This window comes from Phragmites australis, chromosome 15 (genome assembly GCF_958298935.1).
Source record: "Phragmites australis chromosome 15, lpPhrAust1.1, whole genome shotgun sequence".
Classification (NCBI taxonomy): Eukaryota; Viridiplantae; Streptophyta; class Magnoliopsida; order Poales; family Poaceae; genus Phragmites; species Phragmites australis.
Genome location: NC_084935.1, coordinates 27,400,074 through 27,421,511, shown reverse-complemented (window position 1 = coordinate 27,421,511; position 21,438 = coordinate 27,400,074). Strand labels below are relative to the sequence as shown.

At 40.0% G+C, this 21,438-nt stretch overlaps 2 protein-coding genes across 4 annotated transcripts; both read left to right on the top strand.

Annotated features, from left to right (window-relative positions):
• The first annotated feature begins 2,796 nt into the window (after positions 1–2,796).
• Positions 2,797–17,672, top strand: LOC133891919 (ubiquitin C-terminal hydrolase 12-like). 3 transcript variants are annotated; one of them, XM_062332632.1, is made up of 32 exons: positions 2,797–2,961; positions 3,257–3,335; positions 4,131–4,278; positions 4,383–4,540; positions 4,638–4,903; positions 4,985–5,203; positions 5,303–5,411; positions 5,496–5,611; positions 6,540–6,638; positions 7,995–8,104; positions 9,683–9,757; positions 10,210–10,288; positions 10,366–10,512; positions 10,584–10,664; positions 10,783–10,902; positions 11,355–11,477; positions 12,200–12,277; positions 12,378–12,466; positions 12,555–12,663; positions 12,823–12,891; positions 12,977–13,087; positions 13,434–13,489; positions 13,575–13,752; positions 13,843–13,944; positions 14,020–14,091; positions 14,207–14,272; positions 14,350–14,415; positions 14,512–14,595; positions 15,509–15,625; positions 16,794–16,868; positions 16,965–17,048; positions 17,153–17,672. In XM_062332632.1, exons 1-32 carry the CDS (start codon positions 2,932–2,934, stop codon positions 17,192–17,194), a joined length of 3,357 nt encoding a protein of 1,118 aa, XP_062188616.1. In that variant the 5' UTR covers positions 2,797–2,931; the 3' UTR covers positions 17,195–17,672. The 3 variants fall into 3 exon arrangements, with proteins under 3 accessions (XP_062188616.1, XP_062188615.1, XP_062188614.1); XM_062332631.1 differs by having other exon boundaries at positions 3,254–3,335; XM_062332630.1 differs by having other exon boundaries at positions 3,251–3,335.
• A 759-nt stretch (positions 17,673–18,431) lies between these two features.
• LOC133893702 (uncharacterized) lies at positions 18,432–20,710 on the top strand. Its single transcript, XM_062334793.1, has 2 exons — positions 18,432–18,592; positions 19,144–20,710. Exon 2 carries the CDS (start codon positions 19,202–19,204, stop codon positions 20,534–20,536), a length of 1,335 nt encoding a protein of 444 aa, XP_062190777.1. The 5' UTR covers positions 18,432–18,592; positions 19,144–19,201; the 3' UTR covers positions 20,537–20,710.
• Positions 20,711–21,438: the final 728 nt, after the last annotated feature.

The window sequence follows — 21,438 nt, the reverse complement described above, 5'->3', positions numbered from 1 at the left end:
CTTTTGTAAATGCTGATCTACGTGATGTGTTGGTCCTGATTGAGAAACCAATTCTTTTAGCATATGAATTGTAGTACTCTTTTGCTTCTAATAGAGTGCTGAATGTCATTCCATTGTGTGGCTCTTGAGGTGTAGACCACACTTCTGTCTCAACAGCTTCTGAAAAAAGACCTTCCGTACCAGATTGACCACCAGCCAATTCTGTGTTATGAACAACTTGCTGAATTTTTCTAAGTGTGTCTCTTCAAGCGACAACCTAACCTCTGAAATGCTAGGAGCATCTCGCTGGTCAACAGGATCCACCTGAGTGCAAAATTTAATAGTATGTAGAAACATATTTTCAAAAGGTACAAGCAAAATGTAATAGTATGTAGAAGCACATGTTACATAAGCATATATGGAATGAGTTGCATAAGTATATATGTAATGAACAAGAAGCACAATTTGTGTTGTATAACCATATTTTCTCCTTTGCAGAAGCATATTTTCAAAAGGTACAAGCAAAATATAATAGTATGTAGAAGCACATGTTACATAAGCATATATGGAATGAGTTGCATAAGCATATATGCAATGAGTTGCATAAGTGCATAGGATAAGTGTATCTTCAAGCGGCATTCTAACCTCTGAAACGCTCGGAGCACATCGCTGCTCCACAGGATCCACCTGAGTGCAAAAGGTTGGATTGTTTGTAGACGTATCTATGTTAGCTCCAAAAATAAGATCAAAGTCAACAACAGGGAGTAGTTCATTCAAATCCATCTTGTATCACTTCTTTTTTTTTTGTTTCCTACATGGACATGAAACAAAAAACCAGAATTGAATGACATTTGTGCATTTGTGTGGGAGCGAGATGCTACAGAAATATTGAATTCTGTATTGTTTTTTGTTTTTTCAGGAAGCACTTTTGTGTTTCATGCAAATCAACAGCCAACAGTAAGGTAATTCTAGTGTTCAAATTAAATCTGATGTGTTTCTTACTCTCAGATATTGCTACGCGATCTATGAATGCGTATCTGTGGTATCTGTGAGGTAAATCTACTTTGTTCATCTTATTAAATATCTGAAGAAGCACCAGAGATTTAGCCTGCTTTATTAATTGTTCAGCTTATTAAATATGGAGTATAGATTCTTTCTTTTATCTGCTCATCTATCCCCTACTAGCTACTGCCCTAGAGAAAGTAAAATGGACCACCAACATACTCCAAGTTTTTGGAACTTGTCTGCTGCTGCTTGCACTTACTGTCAAGGCAAATCTAGTGATCAAGTTAGGCTACTTAAGTGGGTTGGAGAAGCATATTTTTATGAACTAATAAGCATGTTTGGCAATCAAGTAGGTAGATTGTAAAGTTACTTGCTCACACACCCTTACTTTTCTCTGTTTGTAATGCAGGTACTCAAAATAGTCACTGCAATATTTGTTATATATGCATTATGCAAGGAAAAGAATCTACTCATTTGGGATCAAGCATAATTGTGCAGATTTCGGTAAAAAAATATGTGAGGAAGCTTTTCGAACTTGTGCCTAAATTTATGTGCTGTGAAAATTTGCATGTTAATCTATCATGCATATGAATGGGGACAATTTGACTTGATGTTCAGATCTGAAAAACAGATCTACAGTATTAATGTGCTGTGTTGTTAGGAAAAAAGATTTTAATGTTGATCTGTGATGCATAGCACTAGGGGATCAAAACTAGCAACATCTTGCTATATCCAATTTGGTACGGTTGTTCTTATATACGTATTTTTTTCTGCCTCTTCTGAGTTATGCATTTATTAGCAAGTTTATGTCCAGATCTGCATTTAATCAACATCAAGGAATCTTTTTTTTTTTGCAAAAAAAGCAAATTAGATGGCCAATCAGATGGGCAAATACATACCTGTTGCTCCAGGGAGCAATGGTGATCTGGAAATTTTTTTCTGCTTCTTCCTATGCGCCAATGGCTATCTGGAAGATTTGCTCCTTCCGCTTGCTGCAGAGAGAGAGGCGTGCGTGGTTGGGAAAGCTTGCTGGGGTGGGAGACGGGGATGGGCCCGGGATATGAGAGGAAGCGCGTCGGTGGGGGTTATCGGGCGGTCGGACGGCAGATGCTTCTCGCGTCCGGCCCGTACGGCAGATTTTGTTTCCTATTAGGGAGCGTGCGGACGGACATGCAAACGGACGCACGTGCAGGCGTTAGCCGCGTCTGTTTTAAAAATCCAAATCTATTTTACAAACACCGGTAACTACTTGCCAGGATTACGTCACCTCGTTCTCGCATTCACTGTTGCAATAATCTCTTTGGCATTTTCATTCTTCTTAGATTCCTTTGTTCTGTTGCTGCGTTTTGAAAACCCAATCTATTTAGATTACAATCAAAGAGAGAGCATAATTTGATAGTGTACGAGTTCGCTCAGTAACAAAATACCTATATCAGTGTAGGATGACGTGATCGATTATCAACGTGCGTGAAGCAACTAGTTACTTATGATTATAATTTAACTTTGAATAATTAATAAAGCGTCCTTGGCAAAGAAAAGAAAATCCAATCTATGTTGCAGACAGTGGTAACTATGTGCCATGATTGATCACCACTTTCTCGAAAGAATTAAATCGCATTAATTGAATCACCCGGCGACGCAGGTGAAGCGAGGCGACCAGACCACCTCATCGAGCCCATAATATCCTGGCCGTCCGTTCCAACCCCAGCTCCGGATCTCAACCGTCCATACGGGGGTGGTGGGGAGGTGGGCCCCGCAAGCTTCCGCATAAGACCTTGAACTCTCACGCGTCCAAACCCCCCCTCTCTCTCCTCCACCTCCCCACCCCCCCTCGCGATCTCCACCTCCCCACCACCCCCGTAACCCACTCCCAGGTGGGGCCCCACATCGCCGCCGGCGACCCGCGCCTACCTCCCTCGCACCCCCGCCCGCCGCGTCCCGCCGGCCATGTCGACCTCGCCCCCGCCTCCCGCCGAGGTAAGCGTGTGTGGAGGGCAGTACGCCCCAGCCCTCCGCTCCCTCCCCACACGCAAGCGCCTCCTGGCCGCCGCATCGGGCCGCGATGCCGCACGCATCGCGGCTGTTCGGGCGGGGCTGGCGCCGTTGCCCTAGGACTCTGGGTTGGTTTCGGGGTCGGGGTTCTGGTGTGGCGTGGGATTGTGGGAATGGGCGTGCGCGTACGGGATTTTAGGGTTTGGGGTTTTGGTGGCTTTCCTGGGATTTGCAGGGATGGATCTGAGATGTACCTCTCGTGATTTTTGCGCAGCAGCAGCCGCCGGAGCAACAGCAGGAGGAAGAGGAGGTGCTCGTGCCGCACCAGGAGCTGCCAAACGGAACACAGCCAATGGAAGGTTCGATTCGCCCATCTCGTCTCGCGATTACTTAATATGATTACGCGTAATGGCTTGTCAGCTACTTAATAATGATCTATGACTTACGGTGACCAGGTGGCTAGATATGTTGCATTTTGCTGTGTCCGATTTGTTATGATGTTTCTTTTATTTGCTTGTTTGTGTCATCCGTTACGGCTGCTCTATACCATGATTTGTTTTTAGTTTATTGTACAGAATGGTGATTTTTCATTTGCTCGCCCTTGCTATTGCTGCTGTAGCCAGAGTTATCGCTGTAAATCAGATTTATTGTGCAGAATTATTATTCATTTGTTTGTTTTGTGATTTGGTTTTGCTGTTGTGTTTGGAGTTATCAATGTCATCTGTAGTCTATTTTTTTTAATATATTCATAATTTACATGTGTATATGTGGGTGTCATGGTTCCTGAGGAGTTTAGTTGTGTTAAAACTGTGCTAGTGTGCGCGTGCTTGCATATTTGATATTTTTATGCCGATGGAAGGTTTGATGTTGGTTATACAGTAATCGCAGGATTTTTCTGTAGTTGTGTTTTTGTGTGCAAAAGATCAATAACATGAAAACTTCTCTAATTGTTGGGGGTACATTTCCTGTTACTATATGCAGTAATTTAAGTTAATATGTTCAATTTCTTTCTGTTTGTTCTTGGTACAAAACTGTTTTGGGCCTTTATACAGCATCCACTTAAAACTACTATGTTTTTCATTTGCTGCTTTTGTTATGTGATCAAGCATGTGAGTTTGTGGGCTGTTCATGCTTACTCGTTATTGCCATGCCAGTTGTGCCTGCTGAGCCTGCTGCTACCGTGGAAAACCAACAGATAGAGGATCCACCAATCTCTAGATTTACTTGGACCATTGAGAATCTTTCAAGAGTCAACACAAAGAAGCTCTACTCTGAAGCTTTTATTGTCGGAGGCTACAAGTGGTAAGTGCCTACTGCTTGCCGTTTTCCTCCGAGTTAGCGTATTTGGTCAACTTTGCTGTTTCTTTTTTGTGCGTGTAATCGATGACACCCTTTCTGTTTTGCAGGCGAATTTTGATTTTCCCCAGGGGAAATAATGTTGAATTCTTATCTATGTATTTGGATGTGGCTGATTCCGGAGTCTTGCCCTATGGGTGGACTAGATATGCACAGTTCAGCCTCTCTGTGGTTAATCAAATTCACAACAAGTTTACAATAAGAAAAGGTCCATCCTTGCATCATGCCCTTATTTTTTTCAACCTAGTAATTCTATACTAGAGGCTTTGGTAACAACTTAGGTGACTGACTTCTAATCCTTGCAGAAACACAACATCAGTTCTCTGCTCGAGAAAGTGATTGGGGTTTCACTTCATTTATGCCGTTGAGTGAACTCTACAACCCCAGTAGAGGTTATCTTGTAAATGATACTTGTATAGTGGAAGCTGAAGTTGCTGTGTGTAAAGTTGTTGATTATTGGAGTTATGACTCTAAAAAGGAAACTGGTTATGTTGGTCTTAAAAATCAAGGCGCCACATGCTATATGAATTCTCTTCTTCAGACCTTGTACCACATTCCATATTTCAGAAAGGTACTAACGACAATTCCACGTATCATTTGCTCTTCTGCTCAACATATTCAGGTAGAGCTAACTATAGATATTGCTTGCCAGGCTGTTTATCATATGCCCACCACTGAGAATGATATGCCCTCAGGAAGCATTCCATTAGCTCTACAGTCTCTCTTTTATAAGTTGCAGTATAATGACAGCAGTGTCTCTACAAAGGAGCTCACAAAATCATTTGGGTGGGACATGCACGATTCATTTATGCAACATGATGTTCAAGAATTAAATAGAGTTCTCTCAGAGAAGTTGGAAGATAAGATGAAGGTTTGACATCTGTAAGGTCTTTCCTTTTATATCCTCCGGTGTTGTTTACTGAACCGTTGTAGCTCTGACTGAATTATGCTTGTAAAATGTTGATTCAAGGGAACTGTTGTGGAAGGCACAATACAACAATTGTTTGAAGGGCATCACATGAATTACATTGAGTGCATCAATGTGGATTTTAAATCAACACGAAAGGAGTCCTTCTATGGCAAGTGATGTTGTTTTTGACACATGGGTAACAGAGTTTTAACCTGAATACTGTTTAACCTAGTGCTGGTATATTCCAATGCAGATCTGCAGCTTGATGTCAAAGGTTGCCAGGATGTCTATGCTTCATTTGATAAGTATGTTGAGGTGGAGCGTCTGGAAGGTGACAACAAGTATCATGCAGAACAGCATGGTTTGCAGGTTAGTTTTATTGAACTTGTGATGCCTCCCTCCGTTTCCGTGCGTGTATCCATAAATTACGATCTAAATGGAATTGCTGAGCTTAAAAACAAACTTGTTTCTCAAAGCAACTCAGGGAATGCTGCTCAACTTGTCAGCAACTCATTCAAATCCCAATTATATTAAGGTCAGAGAGTTTATTGTAGGATGCATCTCAGGCATATGGGAGGTTCCAAATGCAAAAAATATTGCTAATATTGTTAAATAGGGTTCTGTTAGTTCTTCGAATTTGAAATAACAATGTGAGTACTGTTAAAAAAATCATTAGTTACTCCCGCCGGTCCATATTGTAATATACATTTTCAGTTCAAACTTATTCCATGTTATAAGGCATGCATGTAGATCTAATGCCGTCTTCTATTTTCTACACATGTTTATTTCACCACATTCCTAAGTATGCTTGCATGACTACCCACAAAAACCATCATCACTTATATTTCCAAAGCAATTAAGTGAGGGGTAATAGTCATTCTCTTGTGGATTCCACAAACTTTGATCTTAATCCCTCCGTGCAATCAATATATGCCCTATAATTGGACCAAGAGAGTAGATTTCTGGGGTAGTATAATCATGCTTCCAGAAGTATGTCACATCCTCCATGTTTCTAGGTCTTGTTGGGTTGAGGTGGGTTATGATGTTAAGATCTCACCAAGGCCATCTAAGTACCCGAAATACTTAAGATTCCGAATAGTCCCAAAGATATCCCTCTCATCCAAACACACCATTATTTGATTCTGTTATTAGCTTAATCCAATTTGAGCAGACATAATAAGTTGAGGTTACCAGTTGCTGCTGGTGACATGTTGCAAATAGCTGACAAGTGGAAACCAAGAAACCTGATTAATTATCTCTGTATGGGTTTTTATGAGTTACTATTTTGTTTTTTCAGGATGCAAAGAAAGGAGTTCTTTTCATCGACTTCCCTCCTGTTCTGCAACTTCAGCTAAAACGTTTTGAATATGATTTCATGCGTGACACAATGGTGAAGGTCTGTATCAGTGCTATGCACTAATTAGTGTTCTTTCTTCCTTAATTATCTCACTTCTCAGTATTCCAGAAACCTTTCCGTAGATGAACATGACGATATTCGTAGTCGTAGTTTTAACAGAGGTCTTGAGGCACATCCATATACACTGAAATAGTGCACAATGTGTTTGCTTTTGTGTGTGTGGGCAGTGACTTCAGTATCTATTGCGGTGTGGTCTAGTCTACCTGATTCTGAATCCTTTGGTATCTGTTGCGATCCATTGGACTAAATGCAATTTATTCGGCAGTTATATTGGATGGCTATTATTGGTTCCAAACTATGTACTGGATTAAGATATGCCGACTGAAAACTCTTTGTCAACAAGACACTAAATCATGCATCAGGCATGGGTTGACTGACTACTATTTGCCTATTTGGCCGAACATAGGCTGCCATAGAATTGTGTATTTCGATGTTACACTGGATGATAATGCTGCTGTATTCAAATAATGCTGATATCTTCAAGGATAGTTGATAAAATTGTGTTTACCAATGTTGACTGAGAACTGTGTTAAGTGTCAACAAGATACTAACAATTGCATCAGGTTGATACGTTTGTGATCCACATTAGCCATAGATTGGAATAATGTCTACAGTTCTCTTTTATTCTCTGCTATTGTTTTTTTATTCTCTACTTATGCACTGGTCTCCTTGCACCGTTATTACTTTTACTTTTACTAGTACCTTTATTATTATTATTGTTTTCTCATCATCTTTTTAATTGGATCTTGTGGGTTTCATCTCTAGCCTTCCCCAGCTTGCTTGGGACTAAAAGGCTTTGTTGTTGTTGTTGTTGTTGTTGTTGTTGTTATATTTGTACCACTTTTACGTGCATTTGGATGCATCAAATGATTGCAACAATATGATTTCATTTAAATGTCATTTCTTTGAGGAAACACAACTCTGAACTTGAGTCATGTGCTCCTACTTTAAGTGTATCTTTCACTTTTCTAAATACTCTTGAGCTTATCCATATATATGGAATATGTTACACCATGTAAATTTGCAAAAATATGCATAGGAAGATGACCATATGTGCACTGCACCAAAACCCAAGTTTGTGCTCACATTTTTTGTAATATAATTCTGTTTTACTCTCTATCACTCCGATTATACATCTGCCCTTTTTTCTTTGCATATGCCCATATTGGAACTCAATCTATTAATTTTTTTAGGTGGACAAATACACGAACCAAAATGTGTGCATGTGCACCCAAGTCCATAAAATCCCTGTTCTTTACTTTATTACGATGTTTATCCTTTTATCTTCTATTTTGTAGCCTGTTAAAAATTCTTACCGTTCTTTGTGAATATCAGATAAATGATCGTTACGAATTCCCACTTCAGTTGGATCTTGATAGAGATGATGAAAAGTATTTATCACCTGATGCAGACAGGAATGTGCGTAACCTTTACACCCTTCACAGGTTAGTCAGATATTTTTCAATTGATTTTCCGTGTTTACTTCCATGCATTAAGATCTAAAATCTCAGTAGTTAGAGATGACAAGTATCGCCAAAAGTGACGATTGTGGATTTCTTGCCTTACGATTTGACCTGTACTGGGATTCGCCAATCACATCGAAAATCCTGATGGGACCATAATTGTTTGATCTACTCTCATGTGTTGCTTGATTTTTGCAGCCTGCCTTATGTTCATAAAGTTTGAGCTAAATCCAAGCAACAATATGCATAATTGTTGATATGGGCAGGAAAGCTAGGGCTGTATCGTCCTTGCCATTTATTTAGTAGATAAGTTTGGTAGGAGTTGGATTTGATTTGGCTAGGACATAGTTTGATTTGGTTTCCAATTTAGTAGGAGATAAGTTTGGTAAGTTAGGATTTGGAGTCGGTTTAGAATTGTAATCACCCTCCCTATATAAGGAGAGGCCATGTTCAGAATAAAGGCAAGCAAGAGAAGAATTAATCTTGTCTTCCCCAATATTCTGTCTCCTCAATCTATGGTCTAATATCTCCCCTTGCAGCCAACGTCGTCCAGCTATCCTTTCGGTGGATGTTTATCCCCGTTATGATCTTAGGATCATAACATCTAGTATCAGAGGCAGGTAATCCCGACCCATGGCTTCAACTGCATCGCCGCCATTGGTTTTGCCATCGCCATCCCTATGGACGACGCCACTGGAGCCAATAATGGCGTTGTCTACCACACCATCTGACTTAGTCGCGCCTTCACTGGTCGTTTTTGCTATTCCAATGGGTAGCGGTGCCGAGAACAACGTTGGCGTGACTACACCACCTCGTTCTCCATCGCCAATCGCCCTCAATGTTGGCACCACCGATGGTCTTGCCGCCACTATCCCCATGGGTGACGCTATCGAGACCATCCTTGGCACAACTGCGCCACCCGTTGACCTCTCTGTTAAGCATCACCACTGGCTTTGCCGTTGCTATCCCCATGGGCGACACAACCAGGGCTGGCGGTGGCACCGCAGTAATCTCCGCTGACAACCATTAGCAGCAGCGTGGGTGACGGGATCTGGACAATTCGGTGCTCTCCTATGACGGGACAATGACTCTGCAACCCTTCGTCGACGTGGGGCTCCGAAGGCATGCAGCCATGACGCTACAACCACAGCTCGAGGACGAGTTGTCTCGCAAGGAGGAAGGAGATGTTATGGGCAGGAAAGCTAGGGCTGTATCATGCTTGCCATTTATTTAGGAGATAAGTTTGGTAGGTGTTGGATTTGATTTGGTTAGAAGATAAGTTTGGTAAGTTAGGATTTGGACTCGGTTTAGAATTGTAATCACCCTCCCTATATAAGGAGAGACAATATTCAGAATAAAGTCAAGCAAGAGAAGAATTACTCTAAGTCTCCCCAATATTCTGTCTCCCTAATCTATGGTTTAATCTTTCCCCTAGCAGCTAATGCCGCCTGGCTATCCTCTCGGCGGATGTTTATCCCCGTTATGATCTTAGGATCATAACACAAGCATTCATGGTTTACAAGTGTGTCAGTACAGCTCATAACACTTACTCTCGTGCAGCGTTCTTGTCCATAGCGGTGGTGTTCATGGTGGGCATTACTATGCTTTCGTACGACCTGCCCTTTCTGATCAATGGTATGTCTGTTTTCTAGTTTAATGATTGGCTCTGTTTCTGTATGAAAATTAACAAACTCTTGGGAACATCTATGATCAGTGCTCATACTTGATGATGAATGATAGCTAGTAAACAATGTTGCACAGTCTATTGTTAAGTATACTACTTCAGTTGATTATTCCTGCCTGATCAAACTTGCAGACGATTTGAAATTGCCCTTAGAGATGATTTTTTTGTTAGTGCAATAATGTACTTTAGTCTACCACACTGACTCCAAAATTTGTGATTAGTATATTGTTTACCACACTGCAAAATTTGTGATCAGTATATTGTTTTAAGTTTAACTAGGAGCTACTACTTGCACTTTAAGCATGTATGACAATCACTTTTGCTATTTATAACCATATATGCTTGTTGGACAGCTTAGTTTTTTCTTTCATTTTTCATTATTCACTGGAGCCAAAATTTCTAGGTTCAAGTTTGATGATGAGCGTGTAACAAAAGAAGATGCAAAGAGGGCATTGGAAGAACAATATGGTGGCGAGGAAGAGGTTGGTGCAATTTTCAACTTTACAATACTTGTATACAATGACATAATAACACTGACCTGATCAATTTCGTTCTGCAGCTGCCTCAAACTAATCCCGGCTTAAACAACACTCCTTTCAAGTTTACTAAATATTCAAATGCATACATGCTGGTGTACATTCGTGAAAGTGACAAGGACAAAATTATTTGTAACGTGGATGAGAAAGACATAGCAGAGCATCTTCGAGTAAGCTGTCTCCTAATATTTCCTGTTTTAGATCTAGATTAGTATACTCTAATACTTCCATCTGCTCTCAGATTAGATTGGAAAAGGACCGTGAAGAAAAAGAACGCCGGAAAAAGGAGAAAGCTGAGGCACACCTGTATACCATCATCAAGGTGTTTCAGTCAACCTTCTGGGCATAGAACATGCAATGTTCTATCTCTAGCAGATATGTTCTATCTCTAGCAGATATCTATTTCTCGTTTAGTTATCTTACGCATTTTCCTATCATAGGTTGCAAGGGATGATGACTTGAATGCTCAGATAGGGAAAGACATATATTTCGATCTTGTTGATCATGACAAAGTTCCAAGCTTCCGTATCCAAAAGCAGATGCCTTTTACTCAATTCAAGGTACTTGCATGGGTAAAAAACCATGTATTCTGTGATGGTGTATCTTTGCATATTTTTATCATAGGAATATCAAATCAGACTGTTGGTTGTCAGTTGTTATTGGTTGTGTCCAGAAAGATCAAAGACGACTCAATGACTCAAGTAGGCTACTGATACATGTAAAAGCACATTTGTGTTTAGCTTGCGTGAACCAATTGATGTTTGTAGTTCTCAACAAAAGATGTAAGAAGTGAACATAAGCTTGAAATGGTGCAATAATATTGTGGTTTCTTGACTTCTTTTGACACCTTATGAAGGAATTATTTTGATGGTTGGTCTAGCCTATAGTCACTCTACGTGCTGATTCCTCTGCAGTTGTGCACTGCTATTAGTTATGTCTAAATTTGCATTGCTTATAGGATTAGAGCTCCACAGTTGCTATACTGATTACTCATCTATGAAGTGCTTTACAGGAGGAGGTAGCAAAAGAGCTTGGTATCCCTACACAGTTTCAACGGTTTTGGCTGTGGGCCAAGCGGCAAAATCATACCTATCGACCCAACCGACCATTGACTCCTCAAGAAGAAGCACGCACTGTAAGATGATTTCATGATGCCCAGAAATAGCTGTGTTTTTCGTGTATCTGTATTGCACTTCACTACACTGGTGAACAATTTGATTATTAGAAATCCAGAACAGACTTGTAGATATGCTTTCTGTCACCCCCAGTTTGGTACCTTTCTTTGTTTGGGCCATTTATGCCATGCTCAGAAAGCTGCATAATGCATACTAATTTAATGTATCTGTAATTGAGCTATTGATTTCTCGTGCTGTTGATAATGACATCTGTTTTTATTTGTAGAGGTGCGCTTCTTTTGGATGTCAAGTTGCCTATTTTCTATGTTTGAGTGTTTATTAGTCAATGCTATCGTCTTTTCAGCTCAATTGCTATATCTTGTTCAGTCGCTTATGGTTGAAACACCCCACTTGACTTGTGATAATGTATTGTTCGTTATGCAAATGGTATACATGTGGAAAAATATAAGCTGTAAAACATTTTGCAGTGAGCTAACTTGCACTACTATTTCATTCATTTTACCCCTTAACACCTATTAGTATTACCTTCTGTGCAACGGCTATGTATATTCGAGGATACCTTGATTCTTTTATACTCATTGTTAAACTCGAATGGATCTCTTGTGGATTATTTTCAAACTAATACTTTGCCATTTTTCTTCACTCTTCACCATGCTTGAATTGTATTCTAGTTTTCCATGTATGTAAATGTGCTAAATTTAAAGGAGAGAATTTTATGTAGGTTGGACATCTAAAGGAACTGGTGAACAAGGGCCACAATGCCGAACTTAAATTGTTCTTGGAAGTTGAACTTGAACTGGTAATAGCTTCATTCACATCTACTTTTATTCGTTCTCCTGTGTTAATTTGCTCAAGTTTGTTTTATCATGAACCCATTCATTTACTTGAAATTGGTGTAGGACCCTGAACCTCTTCCTCTTCCAGACAAGACAAGGGAAGATATATTGCTTTTCTTCAAACTCTATGACCCTGAGAAGGAACAGCTGCGGTACCTTTCATGCTTCCAAACTCAGAACTTCTGTATCATCCTTTATTTGTCATTGGATTTTTACTCTTCTACCGAATGGATTTTTCAGGTATGTTGGTAGGCTCTTTGTTAAGGCTTCAGGTAGACCACAGGATATTCTGCCAAAATTAAGGAAAATGGCAGGTTTTTCACAAGAAGATGATATTGAACTTTATGAGGTTAGTTTATATCTTAATAGAATTCCTATGTTATCAGTTTGTTTAGTCATATCATTCTGGTTCATTATCTTACTGCTTTCTCCCTGGCGATGTTGATATAATTTGCGTATTATTCTGGTTCATTATCTTACTGTTTGCCCCTCCTTTCACCAATGTTAGGAAATTAAGTTCGAGCCTAATGTGATGTGTGAATATATTGATAACAGGCTTCTATTTCGGTCTTGCCAGGTAATTTTCAATGTCAGTTTTTCTTAATCTAATTTCATTCTTGTTTTTAAGATGCTGTCTTACCTGGATTCTTTTGTGTTCATAGCTTGAAGATGGGGACATAATTTGTTTTCAAAAATCTCCGAAGCCGGATAATTCTGACCAGTATAGATACCCTGACGTCCCATCCTTTTTGGTGTATATACGTAACCGACAGGTACCTAGCAGTGACCCACTTACTATCAGAATTCCATGTTACTTGATATTTGCATGCATTCTCCTTGCCTCAACATTATATTAAGGAGTTCTCTTGCTTATTTGCTTTACACTTTGTTGATGATTAATTAGTATTGACAGTTTATTAATTCTCCTCCAATAAAGAAAAAGACAGTTGCACAACATCTGTTTGACTGTTATCTGGTTGTCTGTAATCTTGTTTGCCCCATTTCCTGTACTATTTCTCTTACTACTGTGCTCTAACGTTGCATTGTGAGTCTGATGCACATCTCAACATTCTGTATTGTACTATTTTGCATGTAATAAATTCTGTTGCAATCCTTTAGGTGGTCCACTTCCGTTCGCTGGAGAAGCCCAAGGAGGATGACTTTTGCCTAGAGATGTAAGCATTTGGACTTGCTGTGATTAGCAAACCTTGATTGTGTGTGTTGCTACTGGACGTTCTCCTTATCGCCTTTTCTGTATAGGTCAAAGATTTATACATACGATGAAGTTGTGGAAAAGGTGGCACAAAAACTTGGTGTGGATGATCCATCGAAAATTCGGCTTACATCACATAATTGTTATTCTCAACAACCTAAGCCTCAACCAATTAAGTACAGAGGCGTTGAACGTCTACTGGACATGCTTATTCACTATAACCAGGTCACGACTCTTACTTGTGGTCTATGTTACAATTGGTTGATTCGCAAGTAAAATGAACAATGACATATCTTTTGACTTTTCATGTATCAGACTTCTGATATTCTGTACTATGAAGTATTGGATATACCTCTTCCTGAATTACAAGCATTGAAGACATTGAAAGTTACATATCACCATGCCACAAAAGATGAGGTCATTTAGCCGAACTCTTTCACTCTTGGCAGTAGACCTTTCATTTTTAGTAGTATTGAAATTTGTTTTTATCAGGTGTCAGTTCACAGTATAAGATTGCCAAAAAACAGCACTGTTGGCGATGTTCTAAATGATATAAAATCAAAGGTATACTTTGATAGCCCTTTATTTTGTGGTTTGTCTTCCATGTTCTGACTGCTATCCATTGCATTTATGAAGTTTATTCTGTCCTATATATGTCTTCTGCCTTTTGTCAAATCAGGTTGAGCTATCTCATCCCAATGCAGAACTAAGATTACTTGAGGTCTTCTATCACAAGATATACAAGGTGCTACAATTGCTAGTTTAATTGCTTAGTTGTATGTAATTCCACAGGGTATTTTTGTGAACTTCTATTTCCTGCAGATTTTTGCACCCAGTGAAAAGATAGAAAACATCAATGACCAGTACTGGACACTGCGTGCAGAGGAGGTATGTTATTCCATGCTTCACAACTAGATCAATCTCTGTTTGTTGAGAGGTATACATTTCTCTTTTGGTGATCGGTGGCTAATTTTTCCTTTCTAGGTTCCGGAGGAGGAGAAAAACCTTGGTCCCTTTGATCGCTTGATTCATGTGTACCATTTTACGAAAGATACTCAAAACCAAACGGTAATGTAAAATTTGGTAATATTGATCTTAGTGCTGCAATCTAGTCATTAATTTTTGCTGCGTATATATATAAAAAATACATGCTAAGTTCCATAATTCAGCAGTATAATTTTTCTGTCATTGTATTGCTTTTAGTTTTAAGTAGTGGCAGTCAATGAAGAAAATGATTTGAATTACTTGCGTTTCTTGTACTCAGACATCTTATTTTTCGTTCAACAGTCTGTTAGCCTCAGTAGTGTGCCTTTAAATTTTGTTCCAGTCTTCCAGATGAACTTGTATTGTTTTTTGCTATCTCATAATCTTTATTTTATACTTATCTGACTTAGCATGTTCTCTACATGCTACGGTCACATGAACTTACGTGTAACTATGTACTTCTGTATTTGACTGGACTTAAGTTATCTAACGGAGGCCGTCTTTTCTTTCTTTGTTTGAAATGTTATGGTCAGTTGGTCACTAGTCTGATTCTCTCTTTCTTCATTTGAGATTCAGATGTTTATTTGGTTGTTATGTCTTGAAAATAATTAGCAGAATATTTTCATCTTGATCTTGTATATCTTTCAAATAACCCATGGGTATGTCAACTTGTGCAAAGGAATCCTTAGTAACCACAACACTTATACATAATTAGCAGAACATCAGTAAGTGTTGTTCTGTATGCTTTGTTTTGCTTATGTTTGCCATTAAAGTGCTCACACAAATTTCTGAAAAATTGATTTGGTATGTATGACACGATAAATTGATCATTAACTTTTGGATATGGGTGTGTTCGACCCACTGCCCAGCATAAAACATGAAACCATGGGATCACAGTACTAATGTTTAGTAAATATTCACCTTCGCTGTCCTGATTTTAATAGCGTACTTGGTTATCTAGTTAAACAAATACTGATATTTACCATGATATTTACAGCAAGTTCAGAATTTCGGAGAACCTTTCTTTATGGTTATTCGTGAGGATGAGACCTTATCTTCTATCAAAGAACGTATTCAGAAAAAGCTTAAGGTTCCAGATGAGGATTTCTCGAAGGTAAAACTTCATTCTATTGTTTTCTTATTTGTATTAATTCGCAGTATTTGTTGTTATAGCATTTCATGCATGCCAGTTGATCTTGTTCCGAAGTGACATTACTGGAATATTTGTGCTTACCAGTTCTCAGTATATCTATCTCCATTAAAGCATCAAGTAGAACTTCCGGTTACATTTCTAAGTTCTATCATGTCGGGACCTTGTGAAACAACACAGATTTGATATAGTACTTGGCTGTATTTTCATTTGTGGACATTCATTAAATAATTATTTAAAGGACAAACCAGAAGGCTATTTTTGTTTATGCGATGGTCTGCATTAACCCGTTCGGTGCCTCTTCTTTTTAGTTTGAATGCTCCATTGGAAGTACCCCTTCTGGTTGCAAATACAAGTCGTTTATGACATCAACACAGTCTTCGATATGACAATCTGACTATCTGTAAAAAAATATTAGTTTAAACAAAAAAGTTATATAATATGAAAATATTTTTCATGATGAATCTAGTAACATCAGTCATATGTTGTACATATTTTTATATTTTGATGGTCAAAGCTAAAGAGTTTGATCAACAAGAATCCTAAAACGACCTATACATGTAATTGGAGAGAGTATATGTTTAGTGGATCAACTCTTTCTAAATGCTAGTACAACCCTGGTACTCTTATTCAACATGAGTTCCAAAGTTGCCATAAAAAAAGATAGTTCCAAAGTAGCCTTGTTTGGATAGATTCCATCACACTTGCATAATACCACCTCACTGGTCTGGAGATTCCTATCAGATATACAGTGTCACTGCATTGGGTCTAATCCAGGTTCTCTACATCAGATCTAATCCTGATGCTTTCTGCCCCTTTCTACATGTGATGTGAAAACCAGAGTTATTGAAGCCTAAGGCTGCTGGTTCAAAAATACTGTTTAAATAGCAATCTTAAGTATGACAAAAATTTCAACGAGAAAGTCAGAGCAATGGTCATGTTAACAGTATTTAAGCTGTTCATCGTAAATGATCTGGTTCAAAGTGGCTCAGTTAGATGAACAGTCAGATAGCTCAAGTACCAACTAGAATGTAAACATGCCTAACATTTAACTTCTGTTCGATGTATTTGAGTTGTTTGTTTTCTTAATTAATGTGAACTTGTTATATTAACCAATGCTCTCTTTGGACAGTGGAAATTTGCATACATATCACTTGGTCGCCCAGACTATTTTGAAGATTCGGATACTGTAGCAACGAGATTTCAGGTAGTCATGCTTGTTATCTACTTGCTGAATCAACTACTGTTTATCACTTAATTTGGCTCACATTTGGATTCTTTCCACTAATTTAAACTTGTTTAGAGAAACGTGTATGGAGCTTGGGAGCAATACCTTGGACTGGAACATCCCGACACTGCTCCAAGAAAGGCGCACACAGTTAATCAGGTATCGTTAGCACATTGTTGCGAATGGTCATTGTATTTCTTAATAATGTCCCTAGCGTCATAATCTCTTTGGCTATAATATTCGTTGCATATTTCATTGTGCAGAACCGGCATTCATTCGAGAGACCTGTAAAAATATATAACTAGACAGATATCAAAAATTTGAGCGACATGCTGTCACCCAACACCAAGCAAGGGATGAAATTGCTGGCTTGAAATAAATTGTGCGCCGCAATGGATGGTAGGCAGTGTTGCTCAGGTTTTCGATGGAGCTGGCAGGCTAGTTTCGGAGGAGGCTTTTTTTTAGTACCATCGGGGGCAGTTTCTCCTCATCTTTCCCCGCTTTGCCCCGGATATATAAAGTTGTGCAGAGATGACCCATCGAACCATTGTCTTTCAGTAGATAAGGCACTGTTTTCCTTAGGTGACTATACAGTCAAATAGCTGATGTTTTAGTCGATTACATTTTTCTGCAGTTGGTACTAGGGAGGGCCGGAGTTGTTAATGATACTTGACCTGCTGTATATTATTGGCGCGAAGTGTACAAGGTCCCTTTGTCGTTGACAATTTTTTTTCTAGTACAGGAGAACTGCGAGTCATTGTTTTTTAGATGAAAATTGGACGATCCGAATACAACAAAACCAACACTAAAGAAAGAAAAAAAAAAAGAATAACGCAACACAAGAAAAACAAGGCGTGCCCAAGGCATGACCAGATCACATGGCCATCTCTCGCGGCATAGACAGACTACCGAGGAACCGAGTACGCTACACTCTAGTCAACTGGGACGACAACCCTTTCGCTCCTGCCATGGCCCTTGGGCGCTGCTGCTTGTCCACCTAGCTCGACGCTCTGCACCACCATTCAGCGAAGACCAAAAAGTCTTGTAGTTGAGGTGTGATAGCGGTCAGGAGACGAAACCAAATTTGCCTTGCGAAAACACAAGAGGTCAGCAGATGCTGCACTGTCTCCTCTTCCTGATCGCACAGGGGGAAGCGCGCTGGGTGCTGTAGGCCACACTTGGATAGACGGTCGGCCGTCAGCATCTGTTCTTTATGGCGATCCAGATGAACTGTCGCCATGACGCAAATTTGACGCGGCCGGTGAAAAGTTTGGCTCAAAAGTTTTGAGAAAAAAATTAATAAGAAAAGTTTGGGTCAGAAGTTTTGAGAAAAAAATTTAAGAAAAAAATTTACGTGGGCCCCATTCAGCTCCAGCCCACGAGCCACCGCCGCTAACCGGCCCAGGCCCACGGGAGGCATCGCGTCGCGACCCGTCGCGCGCCACGCGGCGGCGCCGACAGCCGACCACGCCGCGCGCTCCGACCCACGTCGCGTCCCTTCTCGTTCGGACGCGGCTCTTCCCCCGTTCTTTACTCGTCGACTCAGCTGTCAGCTCTTCTCCTTTATTTAGCCATCCTCCTCGAAGCTGATCTCCCACCCCCACACCCACAGGAGGAGCTAGCGCGCTGCGCAGCGGAGGCCAACGCCGACTTCAGCTGCCTGTTCTTCCAAGGAAGGCGCCGGATCCTCGCCATCCAAGAAGGTCAGAGCTCAGGAACGCGTCCCTTTTGTTCACCGTAGATGAGCTGGATGGATCCGTTAGCTGATTCGTGTTCTTGCCCTGTTTCTTCCTGTATGCTTGTGCTGTGATTAGTGTGATGCGTGTGAAGTTCGAGTAGACTGGCCTGCTGCTCGACTGATTTCTAGTTCTAGCCCTTTCCGGTGTGCAGCTGCAGCGGCTACCGAGTTAGTTATTCAGAATTCAGATATTTACTTTGTTCTAGCTCTTGTTCCAGATCCATTTTCCTAGCCTGATCTAAGTTTGCGTTACTTACATGTTGAATGAAATGTCAATTCCTTGATTTATCAACCTGCCCAGAGCTCCGTTAGATTATTATTCGGATGTGTGTCAGCATCGTAGTACGACTATCGCGAAATGGTTGCTATAATAGGACAGTGTAGGAGGAACAACCACTGCGCTGAAGCTGGACATATTGTTCTGGGGAATACTCATGTCAAGCAGTCGATGCCCTTTGAATATGACGCTGCATTATGCATCAAATCCGTTTGAAAGCGACTGACTTGTAATTGCAGGGGTTTTTGGTGCTTGGAGAACCTTCAGTGAAGCAGCTCATATAGTCATAGTATCAAGATGGGGAAAGAGAAGCTGAAGGAGGAAGAGAAGAAGTCCAAGGATGAGATCCATCTCAAGATCAAGAGCAAGGACAAGTCATCAGGCAATGAGGATGAGAAGGAGGAGATTGAGATAGGGATCAAGGCCGAGTTTGCAGAGAAGGAAGAGGTCAAGCACGAGTCAGATGGTGCAAAGTCTTCAGGCAAGGGTAAAGAAGCAAAGAAAGACAAAGAGAAGGAGAAAAAGAAGCCAGAGAAGCATGAAGATGAGCACAAAGATGATGAGAAGGTGATCAAGAAGAAGGATAAGAAAGAGAAAGATAAGCAAAAGAAGGAAGATGGTGAAGATTCGGGGAAGGCCGAGGAAAGAAAACATAAGAAGACCGAGATAAAAGAGAAAGATAGTGATGATAAGCCTAAAGAGGGCAAGGAGAAACACAAGCAGAAAGACAATGATGATGGAAAAGACTCAAAGAAGGATACAAGGGCTAAAGAGAAGGATGAATCCAAGTCGAAGGATTCAAGTGATGAGAAACAAGAGAAAGGCAAAGACAAGAAAACGAAAAATGAGAAGAGCGAAGAAACAGAACAGAAGGAGAGTCAGTTTGCCGCAAGCTCGGGCACAAGAGAAATCAAGCTAACAAATGATGAACCACATAAGGAAGAAATTCATACTTCTGAAAAGAAAACAGATGGAGCAGCCAAAGTGAAGGAACAAGGAAACAGAGATAAGGAGGAGAAACACTACGGATCCAAGAAAATTGACGAGGATGAAGAGAGCAAGAAGAAAGACAAAGAAAAGAAAGAGAAGAAGGATAAATTTGACAAGAAGGAAGACGGTAAGAAGGAAGAGAAGGACGGCGAGGAGGATGAAGAAGGTAAGAAGAAAGGCAAAGAAAAGAAAGGGAAGAAAGATAAAATTGATAAGCAAGATGGTAAGAAGAAAGAGAAGGACGACGATGAAGAGAAAGAAGGCAAGAAGGAAAACAAAGAAAAGAAAGAGAAGAAGAAAGATAAAACTGAAAAGAAGGAAGATGGTAAGAAGAAAGAGAAGGATGATGATGAAAAGAAAGAAGGCAAGAAGAAAGGCAAAGAGAAGAAGAAAGATAAGGCCGCCAAGGAGAAGACGAACGATCCAACAAAGCTGAAGGAGAATCTAGAAAAGATCGATGCCAAGTTACAAGACCTACAAGCTAAGAAACAAGACATCCTGAGGCAGCTAAAAGAGCTGGAAGAGAGTGGCAAGGGAAAGACCAACGAAGAAAAGCCTGCACAGGTACTGGAACAGGGTGGAGAAAGCAAGGCCAAGGAAGATAATCCTGTTGCTGCTGCCTCATCTTTTGCGACTCTCTGAGCTGTTCATGTAACAACACTTTTCTGATCTGGGTCTATGCATGCATTGCATTGTGTGAAGGAACATATAGCCTGAGCTGAGTTGTGAGGCTACGTAATAATTCCGATCTGGCCCTCTGGGTCCGTGCATGCATTTCACCGTGTAATGAAACATATAGTTTGAGTTGTGTGAGGATATTGAAAGGATTTGGACAAGGGGTGAATTGGACAATTAAAAATCTCTACCAACATCTAGGAGAGGGTAACAAAATAAGCAAGCAAAGACACTAAAAAAATATGAAATTTGAAAGCTTGTAAGAATGTAAATACTCAAATTAAATTACGGAATAGTAAAGAGATGGATAAGAGAATACGGATTTTTTTTTCAAGGTATCGAGGAGTTGGTACTCTACTCTAGTCCTTGTTGGAGCATCCACCAAAGATATCGCTCCCTCTTAAGTAGTGACTCAAGTGTTCTCTCATTATTGCTACTTCTTCATCTCTGAATTGATAGACATCAAACCAAATGTATAGCTCTTTCTGAGGCTCCTATAAGAACTTCAAGAGCTCATCGAGAACACTTTCGATCACTAAGATCGGCTATGTGTTGTCAACAACTAAGAGTAATAAGCAATAGTTTCACTTAACCAAAATCAAGTCTAGATTATAACTAGATGCACACTTGCTACTCTTCAAGCATTAATAAAGTCCTTAATCTTCAATTAGGGACTTAAAAATCAACTCAAATGCTCTCTTTTGTTTCTGGATGATACACACAGTGTATGAGCTTCTCTGTGTCGTTAGCTAGACGAATGAAACTAAGTGGAGGGGTATTTATAGGTTAGAGAACCAAAATTAACCGTTACCTAACAACTTAACTTTTCTGTTAATACTGGATGATCGGATGAGTATCCTCTTACTCAC